Source organism: Ursus arctos, unplaced genomic scaffold (genome assembly GCF_023065955.2).
Source record: "Ursus arctos isolate Adak ecotype North America unplaced genomic scaffold, UrsArc2.0 scaffold_19, whole genome shotgun sequence".
NCBI lineage: Eukaryota > Metazoa > Chordata > Mammalia > Carnivora > Ursidae > Ursus > Ursus arctos.
In genome coordinates, this window is record NW_026622863.1 from 14,343,986 (window position 1) to 14,363,210 (window position 19,225).

At 50.5% G+C, this 19,225-nt stretch overlaps 1 protein-coding gene across 1 annotated transcript; it reads left to right on the forward strand.

Moving 5' to 3' along the window:
- Positions 1-13,631: 13,631 nt before the first annotated feature.
- Positions 13,632-19,130, forward strand: CCL22 (C-C motif chemokine ligand 22). Its single transcript, XM_026494836.4, has 3 exons — positions 13,632-13,712; positions 14,933-15,056; positions 17,589-19,130. The coding sequence occupies exons 1-3, from the start codon at positions 13,640-13,642 to the stop codon at positions 17,671-17,673; spliced, it is 282 nt and encodes a 93-aa protein (XP_026350621.1). The 5' UTR covers positions 13,632-13,639; the 3' UTR covers positions 17,674-19,130.
- Positions 19,131-19,225: the final 95 nt, after the last annotated feature.

Genomic DNA, 19,225 nt, shown 5'->3' on the forward strand with positions numbered 1-19,225 from the left:
GGCTTCCCTTGAGAGGCTAGTGGTTGGAAGAGGTCATGAGGAGGCTTCTGGGTGTTGATAATCGTCTTTTTTTAACTTTTGTTTTGAAGTAATTTCAAATCTTGCAAAAACAGTATGACGAACTCCTGTGTTCCCATCACCCTGAGTCATTGTTAACATTTTGCTACATTTCTTTTTTAAATCATTCTCCCTTTCCAGATAAGGGGTCCAGGCCCGTGTGGCAGCTACAGCAGCCACTTCCCGGAGCTCAAAATAGAAGATGCAAGGAGAGCATCCCTTTGCTTCGTGGGTGGTCCTGGAGGATCCTTTTTCAAGAGGTACTAATCTCAGTCATCCTCCTACCTGAAAGCTCCTGGGGATTCCAGGTGCCCTTGGCTCCGCCTACCCCCCCGTAGTCCTCCCTGCTGAGCCAGACCGCTGGGCATCAGGGCAGACGAGTGACGAGCAAGTGAGGGTTAGGAGCCACTATGGAAAGAACCTTGAACTTGGAGATGGACCTCCATGGGTTTTCTCCTCTCCTCCTTCCACATCATTCCTCACCCTCTTCTGCTTCCCTCCCTGGAGGGTGTCATGTCCTCTCCTAGTTCCAGCCACCACCTCTCGTCTGGGGATTGCAAACTGGGATCTCCCTGGGCCAGGCATATAACCTCTCTAGCTCAGACTTTCCCCGTCTGTGAAATGCGCAATGGCCAGCCATGCTCTCTCAACCCCAAAGGGCTGTGGGGAGGATCATTTGAAGCAGAAAATGCACAAGTCTTTGGACCTCAAATAATTTGGCCATGCAAGCATTACTCATCCCCATTTCACAGACCTGGAGCCTGAGCCCAAGGGGCATGAGGCTTTTAGCCAAGCTCTCGCTGCCAGTTGGCGCTGGAGCCGAGCCAGTCAGGCTCTCTGAAGCTTTAGGGGATAGCCAGCCACAGTAGACACACTCTAAAGCTTTAAGGTGCCTCTCATTTTAGGGAGCACTGGAAAACCAGATTGGAAATGCAAAAACATATCAAATGGCTGAAGGGACGATTGGAATGTGTAGGACTGTTTGCTTTTCTAAGAGGAGAAAAGCAATTATGGTTTGACAGTGGGGCTTGATCTCTAATTCCAGGCCAAAGCTAGCTCTTCATTCAAAATAAGGTGCTGGGGGATAAATCATCTTCTCCTTGCCCGGCCACTGCTCCTTGGAGGACTTTCATATTTCATCACTTGCAAAGACTGGCTGACTCTTCATCAAACCTGTTTCTTCTTCTTCTTCTTTTAAAGACATTTATTTACTTATTTCACAGAGAGGGAGAGAGAGAGAGCACAAGCATGGAGAGCGGCAGGCTGAGGGAGGGGGAGAAGCAGGCTCCCTGAGGAGCAGGGAGCCCGATGCGGGGCTCGATCCCAGGAACCTGGAATCATGACCTGAGCCAAAGGCAGATGTTTAACCAACTGAGCCACCCAGGCGCCCCCTGTTTCCTCCTCTTGGGCACTCAGCCGGATTATGTTTCCCACCTCCCTTGCAGTCAGGTGAGGTCATGTGTCTAAATTCTGGTCAGTGGGATGTGAGCAGAGCTGCTGTGCCAGCCTCCAGGCGAGGACCATAAAAGCCCCCATGCTCCGTGTTCTATCCCGTTTGCTTGTGTGGACGAGCGCAGTGACTTGTGTTCACAATAGCAGAGCCACAGAGGGAAGGAGCCTGGGTTCTTGAATCACTGCTTGAAGGAGAGCTGCTCACCGATCAGGAACCATTGTGGACTTTATGTGGTGTGCAATTAACTTTTATCCATGATCGAGCCATTATTTAGTTGGAGGCTTATCTGTTAGAGCATCTGGTGTGACATTTCCTAGCACATGTTAGCTTACCTGATTCCAACAGTTTGTTTTAAGCTACAAAAGAATGTGTATCCTTCACGTGTTTAACAATTTCTCCATCTCACATAAACTAAAAATATTTTCTTAAACCTCTGTCCATACCCTAGAAATACAATGTGCTCCAGTGTTTCATGTCCCATCCTTCTCGCTGGAGTGGGTCTTCCTTTCATGAATCTGCTATCACAGAGAGTTCCCAGGGAATCTTTGGAATCAGAATTGGGTTCAGAGACAGGAGGAGGGGAACCAGAGGCAGCAAGCATGGGCTCTTCTCCTGAATTTTGCTGTAAATTGCAGTGTCTGGAAGAGATGTGGGGTCAAGGCCATTGTTTTCTTAAGATAGGAGACACAGCAGTATGATACACGCAGATGAGATGCTGTTGAGAGGGGAAACTGATGCTGCCGGGGAGAAATGGGAGAGCGAGCAGTAATGTCCTTGAGGAGGAGAGAGGATTAGTCAGGAGCAGGGGAGATGCACTTCTGTGGGCAGGTACTGCAGCCGCGGGTGGGTGTGTTCTTCTGATAACTTCTCTTTTCTTGGGGAATTGGAATCAGGATCGTCAGTTGAAAGTTTGGATCAGGGAGGAATGGTAGAAGGTTTGAGAGGAGGGAAGAGAGAATGGAATAGTCTGGAGGACTGGGTGGATGAACAAACCGAGGAAATGTAGGAGGACTTTGGGGCAGCACCAAGGGACCACGGGAGACTGGTGATCTTGATTGGACAGTTGGCTTGACTTGGTACTTCTCTCCAGCCATGTCCAGCTTCACTGGTGCTGGTGCGCTGAATGGAGCATTGGGTCTCACTCTGGTCATTGTTTTGCCAGAAGATAGCAAGAAGAATGGGAGTGGAAGTTATTTGGGCAAGAGAGTTGAGGGCATAGGCAAACAATGCTTGTAATAAACTGAGTAAGGAGAGAAGTAAGGCCTTGAGGGGGGAGCAAGGGACAGGGAAAGGGGACAGAATTGGTCTGGGTGGGGTTGAAGGGTTGTTTGAATTGGATACTCAAGTCAGTAGGCTGGACTGATGGATGGTGATGGCAGGGCAGGGGTGTTTGAAATTGAGATTACGCAAGTATGGTTACGGTTAATGATGTGGTCAAGGGTATGACCTTGGAGCGAGGGGCTGAGGTAGGTGGAGGATAAGTTCATCGGAGCAGAGAAGGTCATGGAACTGAGAGGCTGGTTTTCAAAATTACCAGGATTGTGACAGAATCACACTGGAGAGAATGACTATGAGCTGGAAGCTAAAACTGTCAGCCAAAGGGGGTGGACGGGACTGCAACCAGGAGTGGTAAGAGGTGGTAACATCTGGCCACATCCATTTCAAAGAATCTAGGGGTTTTAGGGAGGAGAGAGGAAGAATGGCTGACTTGGAAGTAGCTTTGGAGAGCAAGGAGGATGCCTATCCCACCCCTGGTCCCACAGTGAGAACAGCCACTGCTAAGAAGGCTACAGGGGAAGCAGGGTCCTCAGAGGAGAACTAAGTTTAGAATGAAAAAGTGAGCAAAAAGATGAAGGGAACAGGAAGACCCAGACAAGGATGTCCATTCATTACAGAACTCTTAGTAATAGTGAACATCTGGAAACAACCTAAATGTCCATTGCAGGAGTGGATAAACAATAGATTCGTCCAAAATAGAATTTGCTACACAGAACAGTGAAAACGAATGTGCTAGATCCATGTGGATCAATAAAGTGTATAAACATGAACTTGAGTGAAATAAGCAATTGTAAAAGGTTACATTAAGTGTGATGCTACCTATCTAAGACCCACAAAACAATACTATATTTTCTTTATAAAGCTATAAAAGGATAATGACATCCTTGGGAGGGGCCCCCAGCAGCTTCAGTACAGTGGTTTTGTGGTTACCCATGGAAAGCGATGGAGGGGAAATGGGTAAGGGTAGGGGTAAGGTAGCTTTGGTTGTTCCGAAAATATTTTATTTCTTAATGAAAAAGAGAAAGAGAGAGATGAATCAAACTACAAACTAAAACATAGCAAAATATCAACTGCTGTTAAATCTAGGTTGAAGGGGTGTCAAGACTTATTTTACTTTTCTGTATATTGGAATGGTTTCAGTGTGAAAATGTTGACGATCAAAAAGCCCAGAGGGGATTACTGTGAAGTGCAGTAATCAAGATGGGGTAGTACTGGCAATGGTTTCTTAGAGATGACACCCAAAGCACAAGTAACCCAAGAAACAGTAGATAAATCGGATGTCATCACAATTCAAACCTTTGGTGCTCCAAAGGGCACTATCAGTAAAGTGAAAAGACAAACCAAAGAATGGGAGAAAATAAGGATCTAATATCAGCATACGTAAAGAGCTGTTACAACTCAACAACCAAAAGACAGCCCTATCTGTCTATCTATCTATCTATCTATCTATCTATCTATCTATCTATCTATCTATGAGAGAGAGAGAAAGCAGGAGCAGGGGAAGAGGTAGGGGGAGGGGCAGAGGGAGAAGGAGAAGCAGACTCCCCACTGAGCAGGGAGCTCGATGCGGGGCTTGATCCCAGGACCCTGAGATCATGACCTGAGCCGAAGTCAGACACTTAATGGAATGAGCCAGCCCTGCACTCTGACAAACAGCCCAATTTAAAAATGGGCAAAGGATGGGGGCGCCTGGCTGGCTCAGTTGGAAGAGCATGCAATTCTTGATCTTGGGGTTGTGAGTTTGAAACCACATTGGGTGTGGAGATTACTTGAAAGTAAAATCTTTAAAAAAGAGAAAGGGCAAAGACATGAACAGACATTCCAGAGAAGATATACAAACAGCAGATAGGCATGTGATAAGGTGCTCAGCCACATTAGTCATTAGGAAAACATAAATCAAAACCACGCTGACATACCACTTTACATCTACTAGGATAGCTGTAATCAACAGTCCAGATGACAACGAGGGCTGGCACAGAAGTGGAAGAATTGGAACCTCATTGCCAGTGGCAATGTAAATTGGGGGAGCGTCCTTGGAAACAGTCTGACAGGTCCTCTAAAAGTTAACCATAGAATTATCCTACCACCTGGCAATTCCACTCCTACTTACGCACCCCAAAGGGTTGAAAACATACGCTCACACAAAAATGTGGACATCATGTTCACGGCAGCATGATTCGGAATAGCTAAAACGTGGCAACGCCCCAGATTTCCACTAATGGGTGAATGGACGAGCAGAATATGGTCTCTCCACAAGGAAATATCATTCAGTCGGAAACAAGAACGGAGCACTGATGCATGCTGCAGCACCGGCGAACCTTGAGAACTCAGGTGGAGAAAGAAGCCAGACACAAAATGCCACGTGCCGCGTGGTTCCGTTTCTGTGAAATGCCCGCAAAAGGCAAACTCAGAGAGACAGAGAGTAAATTCATGGCTGTCAGAGGCTGGGGACAGGGGGGACATGGAGGGTGAGTGCTGATGGGCTCAGTGCTTCTTTCTGGGGTGATGAAGGTGTTTTGGGATGAAATAGTGAAGGTGATTACACGCCTTGTGAATATCTTAAAAAAAACCACTGAATTATATACCCTTTAAAGGGGTGGCTTTTTATAGTATGTGAATTCTATCTTAAAAACAAAAACATAAACCCTGGGATCCAATCCAGACTCCCTAGTGTGGCCCCAGCAGATGGCTTCCGGTCTCTGAGGCTTGGTTCCTCATCCGAGGCATCAGGCAAGGGTAACTCCGGCTGTTCCGGACTCCACACGTGGCTTCGCACTCTCCCTGGTGCTCTGTGTCTAATTGGCCCCCGGCTGCAGAAGGTGAGCGGTTAGGGTGCACTGGGCTCTGCTGTCAGACCTGAGCACCAATTCCAGCCCCTCCCCTTACCCCCTGTGGACTGTCCGGTCCTCATCCGAACTTCTCAGTTTCCACATCTGAGAAATGGGGATGCTGACGGTGGCCCCTTCTAAGTGTTGCCATGGGAGATGGGGAGATCGTGAATGTATAATCCAAGACCCGGTCCGTCTGGTGCTCAGTAAGTACTACTGGGCATCATCATCATCATCACCGTCATCGTCATCACCAGCGTACTGGTTGTCATCGTGGCCACTTAGCCCCAAAGTCTTTTACTTCTTCCTCCTCACCCTTCTGTCTCCATATCAGGATTTCCCACTCACCTCATAGTCTGCTTGTCTGGCCCAAGTGGTGGTCTGGACCTTCAAAGACCTCGCCCCCTGGTTGGGCTTTTGACCAAGTCTCTTTGCCCACAAGCGCCCAGACTTGCCAGCCCACTGTCCTCAATTAAACGTGCCCAGCCTTCGCTCCTGCAAAGGCCGGGGTGCTGACCCTCACCCAGCCAAGTGCGGGCATGGCGGGGTGCCCTGCGGGAGGCTTCGGGGTGAAGTGGGGCTCACTGCCGCTCCAAATCAGGGGCCTGGTGAATCCCCACAGCCCCACGTGGAGCCCCCTCCTGGGACACCCCCCCTTCCTGCTTTGGCTGAAAAGGGGAAGCTCTGAGGCAGCTATCTGGGGCAGGGACTTTCTCTTTGCATCTCCCTGGAAGCAAAAGCCCAGACAATCTACTTCTAGGAATTTATCCACCAGATGCATTCCCCTTGGTGTGTTTACTCAAGGAAAGTTATTTCGGCCCCCTTTTTTTTTTTTTAAATTTAAATGAAAAAGATTGGAAAAACCCAAAATGTCCATCAATAGGGTACTGGCTCTATACATTTTGGTGTGTCTGTACAGTGGAAAACCACACGGCCACTGGAAAGCATGAGGCCGCTCTAAGTGTACTACAGGCCACTGCTTCCAAGATGCATTTTAGGTGAAAAAAGCAGAGTACAGAACAGTATTATCGTATTTACTATATTCTGCCTGCCCTCCTGCCCTCCCGTCCTCCCTCCCTCCCAGCCTCCCTTCCATTACTTTCAAAGGAATACCTTTCTATATGTGCTTGCATATGCTTACACTGTTTCTGAAGGACAAACAAGAAATCATTAAGCCTGTTGTTCTCTGATGAAAAGAATGATACACAGAGGGGTGGTGGTCAGAGGTGGGAGAACTCAGTCTACCCCTTGTGCTGCATACATTACAGATGTTTTCTTTTTGAATAAGTCCATCATACACTGGAAAAAAGTTTCAAACCGTACAAAAGGATATTTGGCGGGAAGTGAAGCCTCCCCTCCTCTGAACACCTGCCCCCACCCACCGCCCTGTTCCTGCCTCAGGGGCGACTAGTGAGATCTAAACTACCTATGGGGTGAATACTCATTTATATGTAATTATGTATATTTTTATTGAGGTAAGATACGCATTAACATAAAATTTCCCATTTTAACCATTTCAAGCACACAGCTCTGTAGCACTAAGTACATCCGCATTGCTGTGCCGCCACCACCATCCCTTCCAGAACTTTCTCATCTTCCCGAACTGAAACTCCGTCCCATCAAACAGCCCAGTCCTCAGTCCCTGGCCCCCACCAGGCCACTTTCTGTCTCCATGAGTGTGACTCCCTCTATGTGCCTCCTGTAAGTGGAATCATACAGCATTTGTCTTTTTGCGTCTGGGTTATTTCACTGAGCAGAGTGTCCTAGAGTTTCATCCTTGTAGCATGCATCAGGATTTCCTTCCTTTTTAAGGCTGAATCATACATATTCCATTGTGTGCGTGTCCCACATTGTGCTTATCTGTTCATCTGTCAGTGGACTTTTGAGTTGTTTCCACTTTTTTTTTTTTTAAAGATTTTATTTATTTATGTGACAGAGAGACAGCCAGCGAGAGAGGGAACACAGCAGGGGAGTGGGAGAGGAAGAAGCAGGCTCCCAGCGGAGGAGCCCGATGTGGGACTCGATCCTGAAACGCCAGGATCACGCCCTGACCAAAGGCAGACGCTCAACGACTGCGCCACCCAGGTGCCCCGAGTTGTTTCCACTTTTATGTATTTTTTAATAAACAAAAATTAATTTAAACTAAGGAAGTTTGGGGAAGAGCGGATTTGATCTGGGAGCTTTTCAGAGCGAGCTCAGAAGGATAGGGACAGCATCACCTGCCCGCTAGGAGGGGAGAAAACGGCCCCATGGGCAGCCACCGGTGATTCCCACCTTCAGCCCTGAGAGGAACTCCCCTTTCCTTTCTTTGAAAACTGGTCCCCTGAGTCCTGCCTGGGAATTCAGGGCTCCTGGAACACTGTACCTGCCTCTGCTCCTGCTCCAGGGAGACCGAGGGGCCCTGGGGGGCAGAGGCTGTTTGGCTGCCTGTGTGGCTCACCCCGCTTCCAAGCCCCAGGGAAGTGGGGTGATGGGATGGCAGAGGCTGGGCCGGCAGGAAGGGCTTGGGGCCCTGCCCAGTCCCTGGGGACGCAGGTGCTCTCCAGGGGGAGCCCCTGAGCCCACCCATGGAGGGGCCTCCGCCCTGGAGGGCCCCATGTAAGAAAACCCCGAGTTCAGATGAAGAACCACCAGACCAGTTGTCTGCCTGTCACTTGCAATTTTCCAATGACAGCTAATTTTTCACAGGATGACTTCCACATTTAAAAATATTTCTTCTTTTCTACTCATGTTTTTATTATGAAACGCTTTATTTTTTAAGATTTTATTTATTTATTTACTTATTTATTTGAGAGAGAGAGAGAGAGCATGTGTGCACATGGGCCTGTGAGTGTGGGGCAGGGGAGGGGGTGGCAAGGAGCAGAGGGAGAAGGAGAGGGAGAGGCAGAGGGAGGGGAAAAGAATCTCAAGCAGATGCCCCACTAAGCTAAGCTCCATCCCACAACCCTGAGATCATGACCTGAGCCAAAATCAAGAGTTGGAGGCCCAACGGACTGAGCCACCCAGGTGCCCCTATTATGAAACACTAAATGCTCAGGAATTTTTAGTTCAATGATGGCTAGCATATCTACCACCTAGCTGCAACATTGTTACTATTTGGCTATATTCCCTTTGTCTCTCTCTTTCCCTCTCTGGGATATCAGTATATACACACAAGGACATAGACACACACAACCACGTATAATGCACACACACGCATACACTTCTATACACGTGCATCTACAAACACACGTATATGCGTACACGTGCATCTACATGCACATACGAATACACACACATCTATATACACACACCTACATATACACATGGACAGACACACAGACATATATATTTCCCCTGAACATGAACTCTTCAAAAGTAAGGTCCTCATGACCTTCACCCCTGAACGCTTTAGCGTGGATCTCTTAAGACCAAGGGTGTTCTCCTACATATTCTTAAAGTCTTTCTTCCACCTAAGAAGCTCAACAATAAAGCCCTAATATCATCTAATATTTAAATCTCCCCATCTGTCCCCAAAAGGTCTCTTGTAGCAGTTGTTCCAAAACTAGGATTCAAAGTCCACATATTGCACGTAACAGGCTATTCTGTCTCTTAAATCTCTTTAACCTTAAATGTCCCTATCCACTTTTTTTCAAAACAACATTGACTTTTTGTTGAATCTAGGATAGTTATCTTGTAGAAGGTCTGGAAGTTCCCACCTTCCGGAGATGTCTGTCTTCTCATGGGGTCGTTCATCTTCCTCCAGCCTCTGTATTTCTTACAAACTGGAAGTTAGGATTAGAAGCTTGATTGGATTCTGGGTAACGCCTTTTCTTTCTTTTTTTTTAAAGATTTTAATTTTTTAGAGCAGTTTTAAGTTCACAGCAAAATGAAGAGGAAGGTGCAGGGAATTTCCATACACCTTCTGCCCCCACGCATGCATAGCCTCCCACATTATCAACATCCGCATCCAGAGTGGTCCATTTGTTGCAACTGGTGAACCTACATTGACACCTCCTTATCACGTTGTTTACATTACGGTTTCCTCTTGGCTTTGTATTTTCTATGGGTTTGGACAAAAACATGCTCATGACACGTACCCATCATTGTGGTATCATACAGAATATTTCCACTGCCCTAAAAGTCCTCTGTGCTCTGCCTCCTGATCTCTCCGTCCTCCTAACCCCTGGTAAACACTGATCTTTTTACTGCATCCATGGTTTTGTCTTTTCCAGAACGTCATAGAGTTGGAATCGTACACTATGCAGCCTTTTTAAATTGGCTTCTGTCACTTAGTCATATTTAAGCAAACGTAAGATTGCTCTGTGAATGTTCATGGCTTGATAACTCACTATAACTCATTTCTTTTCTAGCACTGAAGAATATTCCATTGTCTCGATATGCCGCAGTTTACCCATCTTCCTATTGAAGAACATCTTGGTTACTTCTAAGTTTTGGCATTTATGAAGATGAATATAGGCTTTTGTGCAGACATAAATAACTTCTCTGGGGAACTGCCGAGGAGCGTGATCACTGGATCCTATGCTGAGAGTATGTTTCGTTTTGTAAGAAACAGCCAAACTACATTCCAGAGTGGCTGGACCATTTTGCATCCCCACCAGCAATGAATTGGTGTTCTCAGTCCACATCCTCACCACCATTCGGTGCTGTCAGTGTTCCAGATTTTGGCCATTCCAGTGGGTACATCGTGGTACCTCACTGTTGTTTTAATTTGCATTTCCCTGACGACATACAATGTGGAGCATCTTTCTGTATGTTTTTGTTTTCTTTCTTTTTTTTTTTTTTTTAAAGATTTATGTATGTATGTATGTGATCTCTATACCCAATGTGGGGCTTGAACTCACAACCCCGAGATCCCGCTCCCCCAACTGTGCCATTCTTTTTTTTTCTCTAAGACTTTATTTATTTGAGAGAGAGAAAGAGAGGGAGAGCATGAGCGAGGGTGGGAGGGGCAGAGGGAGGGGGGAGAAGCAGACTCCCCACTGAGCAGGAAGCCTGACATGGGGCTCGATCCCAGGACCTTGAGATCAGGACCTGAGCTGAAGGCAGACACTTCACCGACTGAACCACCCAGGTGCCCCGAGCCATTCTTTTTTTTTTTTTTAACTGATAAAACATATATACATATAACATAAAATGTACCATTTTAACCATTTTTGAGAGTCCAGTTCAATGACATTAAATACATTTGTGCTGTTCTGCACCTATCACCACATCCGTCTCCAGAACTTTCCCATCTTCCCAGACTGGAACTCCGGGCTCATTAAGCACTAACCATTCTCGCGTCCCTCCAGCCGCTGTCTGTCCCTATGGATTTGACGGCTAGGGCCCTCGCGGAAGTGGAATCACACGGTACCTGTCCTTCCGTGACTGGCTTTGGGTAACACCCTTCAACACGAGGGCTTCCAGGTGATGCTGTGTGCTGCTGATGCCTGTCCATCAGGAGGCTCACTGGAGCCACCTGGCCGCCCCCTGCCCCCCACTGGCTCTGCCCCAGCGGGCTCAGCCTCAGCCATCTGCCCTGTCAGGGCCTTTTTTTTTTTTTTTTTTTTTTAAGATTTATTTATTTGAGAGAGAGAGAACATGAGCCTATGAGCGGGCAGAGGGGCAGAGGGAGAGGGAGGGAGAGAGAGAATCCTCAAGCAGGCTGTGCTGAGCGCTGAGCCTGAGGTGGGACTCGATCCCAATCATGACCTGAGCTGAAATCAAGAGTCTGGCGCTCAACCGACGGAGCCCCCCAGGCATCCCTTGCCCTGTGAGGGCCTGTGCACTTGCCCTGTCCTCCCTGGCAAGCTCCTTGGTATCTTGTACATTTCAGCTGGAATGTCACCTCCTCGTAGTGGCCTTTACTGGCCACCCCAAACTGCTTCCCTCTCATCACTGTCTCTTTTCCTCTGTTTGATTTTCTTCATGGCACTCACGATAGCCCGATATTACCCTGTTTTGTATTTGCCTGTTTATCGTCAGCCCCCAGGGTAAAATCTACGCTGGCAGGGACGTGTCCACTGTCAGGTCCCAGATCCTGGCACCATCCCTGGCACATGACGGGGGCTCCTATTAGTTCCCTCTTGCTGCTGTCACAAATGACCACAAGCATCGCGCCTTCGAGCAGCACGAACCGACCGTCTTACAGTTCAGGAAGTCGGATGCCCTCAGTCAGTTTCAGTGGACTGAAATCGAGGCGTCCACAGGGCTGTGCTCCTTCTGCAAGCTCCAGAGGAGAATCTGTTTTCCTTGCCTCTTCAGGCTTCCAGAGGCTGTGTGCGTTCCCGGGCTCGTGGTCCTGCCTCTCCCAGACTTCTGCTTCTGTTGTTCCATCTCCTACTCTGAGTCTGACCCGCTCTTCTAATGACTCCGCGAGGACATTGGGCCCACCCGGAGAATCCAGACAACCTCCCTATTTTACAATCGTTAACTTAAACACATCTGCAAAGTCCTTGTTACCATGTAAGGTCACATATTCACAGATTTCAGGAATTAAGATGTGGACACATTGGGGGGACCATAATTTTGTCTACCACAGGGCTCAATAAATATTTGTTGAACAAATGAATAAATGGATGGATGGGGCCCTCTGCAAATGGAGAGCTGAGTCCTGAATTTCTAGGCTGGCACAGTCATTTACCAGCTGTGTGACCTTGGGCAAGCCCCTTATTCTCTGAGCCTCAGTTTCCTCCTTTGTTGGATGTGTTCTGAGCACGCACTGTGTACCCCACTCTTGGTAGACACTGGGAATGCCAAGACAGATATAAGCAGACCCTTGTCTTCCAGGAGCGTGGAGTTTGGCTTCTGGGAAGGGGTCTGAGAAAGAGAAAACCTGACATAGTCTGCTCAGGGTCATGTTCTAGGTCACCCCACAGAACTTTTAAGTCCTGAGGGGGTGTGCTTACCTAGAAGATGACATTTCAAATGGCTCTTGATGCATGAGTAAGAGTTTATGTGGTAGAGAAGTAGAAAGGGCATTGATGGCCAAGGACGGGCTGCAGAGCTCTTTGAGGAAGTGTGAGGAATGTGGCGTGACCCCTCAGAGGAGAGAGACCAGTGTGGGAGGGAGCATGTCTGGGAAGGAGGCCTTGAAGGCCACAGTTAGGAGCTTGGGCTCTGCCCCCAGGCCAAAGGGCCACAGCAGGGCTCTGAAGCAGGAGAGAGGCCTGTGCAGCTTTGAATCTGGGCCGCTCTGGCTGCTGTGGCGTGGAGCAAGGGGACCGAGGGCCAGCGTCGGAGCCTGGGGTGGAGGTGGCTGGACTGGGCAGAGACAATGGGGATGGAAGGGAGGGGAAAGATCCAAGAGAAATGTAGAAAGTAGAGTCAGCAGAATATGGTGAGAGATTGAGAAGGGGGTGGATGAGGAAGAGACTGGAGACAGCTGGGAAGGAAGAACAGGCAGGAGGGAAATGTGTGGAAGCTCTTTGCAACTGTTGAGGGGATCATGCATTGGCCCAAGTTGGGATTTGGGGAGAAGCAGTAGAAGATGCTGGTGGGGGGCACAGAAACCAGCCCAACGGGTTCTCAGGACTCTCCTTTTGAAGAGAGATCGGCGATGAAGATTATCGAGGCTACTAGGTGAGGGTTTAGGACTGGTCAGTCCCTGTCCACATCCTCACTGCCTTACGAACAACCACTGAGGTAAACAGGGAGGGCTGTGAAACCATCTCCCCCATTTCCAGACGGGCAAACTGATTCCCAGAGACATCCAGTGACATGGTGAAGGCCATCCAGTCAGTCGACCCTGGGGAGCACAGGCCTCTAAGAAGCCCAGCTCATGGGGGATTTTGCAAGTCTCTTGAGACTCAGAGGGGAGGACAGGGTGGGGGTCCCCTCTGAGCTGTTCCCAGCCACAGAGAATTTCCTTTTATTTGGAGGAAGCGGGAGTTCTTCTTTCATAATGTGAATGTCAGAGATTCTGAGCCCACCAGTGACTAAGAGCGTCTGAGGCCTGTGGGTGTAGCAAGTGTTTAAATACCAGACCTTCCTGTCATCCGGTGATTACAGACACCTGAGCTGGGACACAAAGGACAACAGCATGGCCAGCCTGAAGACTCCGCTCCTGGCTGCCCTTGTCTTCCTTGCTCTGATACTTCAAGCAACTGAGGCAGGTAAGGCTGGGGAGAGGGAGGACTCCCTGCAAAGGCCAGGGTCAGACACTGCGGTGTCTTCCTCATGAAGCAGGAAGAGCACTGGACTGAGAGCAGGTGACTCCCGTTTGCTGCTGGCTCTGGGCTAGTCAGGGTGCTTCTCTGGGCCTCAGTTTATACATCTGTGAAATGGGTAGTCTCAAAGGCTCAGAGTCTAGGATCCGTCTCAGCTGGGTTGGGGGACTGGGGGGGCATGGCCTGGGTCCTCTACTCCAGAGAGCTCAAGCATAGGACCCTTGGGGTGTGGAGAAGGAGCCGCCAAAGGGGGCCATCTGGGGTGGGAAAAGGCAGGAGCTGGGGTAAGGGATATTCCCTTGGAAAGCTGGTCCTGCTCTCCTACCATCTTGTGTTTGCTCCCAGGCCTGCCCTCAACACGGGGTCTCTACCTTCTCTTCTCTGTCACAGTGTACATCCTCCTGCCCCATGTTGGGTCGGGCATGAGCACTGGACTGGGAGACAGGCAGCTAGGAACAATAGTTACTCAGTTTTGGGGGTTCCTGGGAGCTTTTCTTGCACTAAAGGCTCCATCGATTTGGTACTATTATCACCCCTTTGGTCGGAGGAGGCAAGTGGGCCTCAGTGATATGGTGTGACTTGCCCAGGGTGGCCTGGTGCCTCGGGGCAGAGCCGGACTCGAACCCAGGTCTGCACGACTGAACTCTGCCTGAGCCCTTATCCTGACTCTCCAGAGTCATGCTGTGTGACTCTGGGCAAGACCTCCCCCTCTCTGGACCTCAGCCGCCCCATGTGCACCACGAAGGTTCGAGTAGGTGTGAGCTGCAGCCGACTTCTGGGATGGCCTCGGGACTCATCCAAACACACGTCTGACTCAGCGGGGCTGGGGCTGGGCGCCCAGCGTTTTGGACAAGCTCCTGGTCATGTTGACGGTGCCGGTCCATGGGCCTCACCTTGGCTAGCTGGGGCTCCCTCCTGGGCAGAGTCTCGGGTCCCACCTAGAAGCCTAGCGCTTCACTGATTCTCAGTCCCTGAGTCCCTCCCTCCCTGGCTGACCCACCCGGCCCTTCGTGCTCCTCAGAGACCCTGCTGGTGGGGACTCTGAGGGCCCCGAGTCCTCCAGACACCAACCTTCCACATGAGAACAGAAGTGCTGGCTGGGAGGTTGGGGCCAAGGGTGAGGTGTCTGTGCCCAGCTTGTGATTCTTCTGAGCGCCCCCCCACAGGTCCTTACGGCGCCAACGTGGAGGACAGCATCTGCTGCCGGGACTACTTCCGTCACCCTCTGCCCCTGCGCATGCTGAAGTTTTTCTACTGGACCTCGGACTCGTGCCGGCGGCCCGGCGTGGTGTGAGTGCGGCGCTGGGAGGCACGGCCTGGGGGGCAGGTGGGAGTGGGCAGACCCGGGGCTCCGAGCGGTGCAACGGGCCTGCATCCTTGGAGGCGCTTGGCCGTGCTTGGAGAAATCCTGTGGTCATTCAGCAAAGACCACGGGGCGCGTCCTGGGGGCCGGGCGGCGCGGGCCCAGGCCGCGGAGCTGAATGAGCCGGGCACCGGTGCGGGGCGACGCGCTGGGGTGCACGTGGGCAGCGGGAGCTGGAGCGCGGGGAGCGGGGTGCCGGCGGCGGGCCCGAGCCTCTGAGTCAGCAGCCATGCGCCCATCGAGGCATCTGGAATCCTCCCCGGCGCCCTGGGAGTTATTTGAGACAGCCCATTCTTCCCCGGAGAGTACGGAGCTGCCAGAGAGTGTGTCCCACGGCCAGGCAGCCAGGAGCGACTCTGAGCATTCCGGTGTGAACTCGGGTCACCCGCGTAGCCTTCCTACGAGGACTGCGAGCCTTTGCATTTTGCAGATGGATGAACAGGTGCGGGGTGGGTGGGGGCGGTAGAGGGAGTAGTGATTTGCCCGAGGCTGCGCTGCTGGAACCGTCCCTGTTCAGGGATTTCTCCTGAGGCTTTTGTCCTCCTTTGCCCCTTTCCCTTCAGGTCTGGCTTCCTCTTCCTTGGCCTGGAACCCCGGGCCCACGCCTGCCACTGGCCAGGTGACACGGCTTGTCCCTGGGCAGCCCCTCCAGACTGCCGCCTGCCAACCCGCTCAGTTTGGGGGGGGGGGGAGTCTGGGGCCTCAGGACCCCCTTTGGGCTCCATCATCTTCTTATCTTCCTCCTCCATACTTTTCTTGCATCGCTCACAGCAGTCTGTGGGTGAATAACAAAGAGGGCCGAAGTGGGTTTGTGTCGCTTCAATGCTGAGCCTCAGTTTCCCCATCAGTATAACAGTAGTGATCACATTTATTTATCTGTCTAGCTATCTATTTATTTATTTTTAGAGATTTAGCTTTTTTTTTTTTTTTAAGATTTGACTTTTAAGTAATCTCTACACCCAACGTGGGGCTCAAACTCACAAACCCGAGATCAAGAGTCGCACGCTCCACCCACTGAGCCAGCCAGGCCCCCTCCTTCATTTATTTTTATTTATCAAATCTGTAAAGAGTGCTTGCTAAATGCTAGGCACTGCTTAAACACTTCATAAATTTGAACTCACTTAATCCTTGAAACAACCCTACGTTGTAGGTACTGTTATGGTCCCCTTTCGCCGGGTGAGGCAAGGGGCACGGAGAGGGTATGGAACCTCTCGGGCGGCACAGGGCACGGTAGTAGGAAATGCCCGGTGCCTGGCGGTTAATAGTTGCTCAGTAAAAGACAGCACACGAGATTATCGGATTTTGAGCCAGAAGGGACTCTAGAAAGAATGCGTCTTGACGAATGGGGAGATGGAGGTTCAAAGAGGGCTCAGTCTTGCCCGGTGTCACACAGCAGCCGGGGCAAGCTGCCCACATGGCCAAGATCAACATTGCTTCCTTCTTTGTTTTTTCTGTTCATTGGTTGTCTGTGGCGTGGGGGCAGGTCAGGGGAGTAAGGGGAGCCTGGAGCTTCCAGGCCCCTGTGACAGGCTCTTGAGAGGCAGGAAGGGAGTCAGGCTGCACGGATGTCCCTGACTTCCAGCCAGCTTTAAGTCCATTTCTGCCAACAGTGGCTGAGGCAGGGTGCCCCAAGGGCCTGGCCTCGTACTTACCACACCTTGGACAAGGGTGGGAGACTTAGCCCGCGATTGCTGTGTGATCTTGGACCAGTGCCTACCTCTCTTCTCTGTGCTTGGGGCCCCCAGAGGGGCACAGTGAATCAGACCTTTCCAGCTCTGGCACTCGGGCAAGCTGCTTTACCCCTTTGGGCCTCACTTTCCTCACCTAGGAAATGGGTAGAATAACAGAGTCTCATAGGATTTATTAAGAAAATCATTGTTAAAAGTTCAGGCCAGCTCCTGGCGCAGTTACAGAGCAATACTCTCTGCCGGCACTGCTCTGAGCCCTTCAGCCTATAGAAACTCATCTAATCTTCATTCAAATCCTATGAGGTTGGACCACGGTTACCATCCCCATTGTACAGGTGGGGAAACAGCAATGGCAGAGCAAGGATTTTAACCCCGATGAGCTGACTCCAAATTTCACGCTCTTGGCTACTACCCAATATTCTCTCCCCCAAGGCGATGTCAGCAATGGTCATGAGACTCCTGGGCATTTTATTCCCTGGCCTGACCTGGCACTCAAGCCTGGGGCTGAGGGACTGAGAGTCCAGGAAGTCCTAGCTTCTTCTCCCCCACTCCCCCTGCAGAAGTGTGTTTACATGCAGCAAGGGCCTGATAAATGTTGAACCACACATAGCAGGTACTCCTGCACGGGGCAGGTGCCCCATAAATGCTGAGCCAGTCTGTATGGTGGGCATCTTTGCATACAGTAAGTGACTCATAAATGCTAAGCTTCCAGAGAAGGGATGTGGCATCTTTGCTGCGTGCTAATACTCCCTTATTCCCTCCTCCTTCCAGCTTCCTAACTGTCAAGGACCGGGAGATCTGTGCTGACCCCAGAATGCCCTGGGTGAAGAAGATTCTCCAGAAACTGGACCAATGAGGGAGGGCCCTGCCCTGATGACCATGGCCTTGGCTCCTCCAGGAAGGCTCACAGAGCCACACCTCCCGGCCATTACAGCTGCCCTCCAGCACAAGCCTGTGCCAACGAATCTCTCCGCCATCTTTCATCTCTGTCCCTGAAGCTGTCACCCTCAGACGAGCCTCCAAACTGTCACTCATCTCCCCTCTTATCCCTCCTGTCCATCCTCTGCCCCGCCATAGCCAGAGAGGCCACAGTCCTGCTCAGTTACTCCCTGGCTCCCCATCGCCCCAGGCTGAGGTGAAACTTGGGAGCCTGGCACTCCTGTCTCCCGCCCTGCTTCACTTCCCTTTACGCATGTTGGACTCCAGCTCCCTGTTCTCCAAACTCACGCCATACAATCCACTTCCAGGTCTTTCTCCAGCTGCTCCTGATGCCCAGGATGTCTCCCCATCACCTGTGCATGTCCAACCCTCCCAGCCCTCCAAGGCATTGCTCAGCCCAAGCAACCAGTTTTATTTTTCAGATGTCCCCTGACCCTCTGCCCCCTCTTAACGGCCCTGATCACAGCCTGGCCAGAATTCTCAGGACTTGGGGGCTTGTCCTCCAGCCCCACTGGCTGGACCAAGGTCCCACACCTGAGTTACTTTGTCTCCTGGCCTCTAACACAGAGCGCAGAGTGCAGGGCCTGGCTCAGAATCAGGGCTCAATGAATGGTTACAGTATCAATAAAAGTAATGTTCCTCTCCCAGCCCCCACCCCTGAAAGACCCTCACACATCAATACAGAGACCCAAGTTCATTTAGAAAGCAGCCAGCTGAGTCAATTGTGAAGCCTCAAATTTGCCCAGATTCACCTCTCTTCCCCATTTTACTTATGTTTTGGGTCTCTTTACTCTTCTTGTTTCCCTCTGGTCTTAACTGCTCCTCCAACCTTCAACCTCTTCAGAGTCCCCCACTTTCCCTTCTCCTTTCCCAAATAACCAGTAACCAAATTTTCACTATGGTGTGAATGACTTCCCTTGGCTTTGTATTAACAAGGTCTGGCTATATTTCTATAAGAAAAGTGGGCAAATGCTTAAGAGGCCAAGTAGACGAATGGAAGAATTTTGGGAACTGTGTGGGAGGGGGACAAGGTGGAGATCTTCTGGCCCTGGGAGTGTGGGGGGCATAGCTGAATGAAGGAGCCTCGGGTGAAGATTGTTCTCGGGTGGCAGGGATTTGGGGCTTATCTGCACTTCCTTGTGGACCATAGACTCACCAGGCAAGAGAAATAAACTTTATACGTGCTTGTTTCTTTCTGAGGGGCCTGGCAGTGCAACAGGGTGCTCATTGCTCTGGGATTCTGAGACCATTGGACTTCTCTGAGCCTCACTTGAGTGAGAATACCATCTTCTGGGGTGGCTGTGGGGCTTAGGTCCAAGACATGGGGAATAAAACTCCTCCCTGGATGTTAACCTGCCCACTGCCCATGCATAGGGCCTCCAAGCATCCTGGGATTTCCCCTCCCCTCCTGTCCTGCCGTGTCACTCCGGCCTTCTTAAAAAAATAAATCCTCTAAAACAGCGTCTGCT

Excerpts from the sequence above, each read along its gene's own strand:
- CCL22 (XM_026494836.4), top strand. The coding sequence starts at position 13,640 with ATGGCCAGCCTGAAGACTCCGCTCCTGGCTGCCCTTGTCTTCCTTGCT. Across the intron at positions 13,713-14,932 it reads ACTTCAAGCAACTGAGGCAG|GTCCTTACGGCGCCAACGTG; the intron begins GTAAGGCTGGGG and ends GCCCCCCCACAG. Across the intron at positions 15,057-17,588 it reads TGCCGGCGGCCCGGCGTGGT|CTTCCTAACTGTCAAGGACC; the intron begins GTGAGTGCGGCG and ends TCCTCCTTCCAG.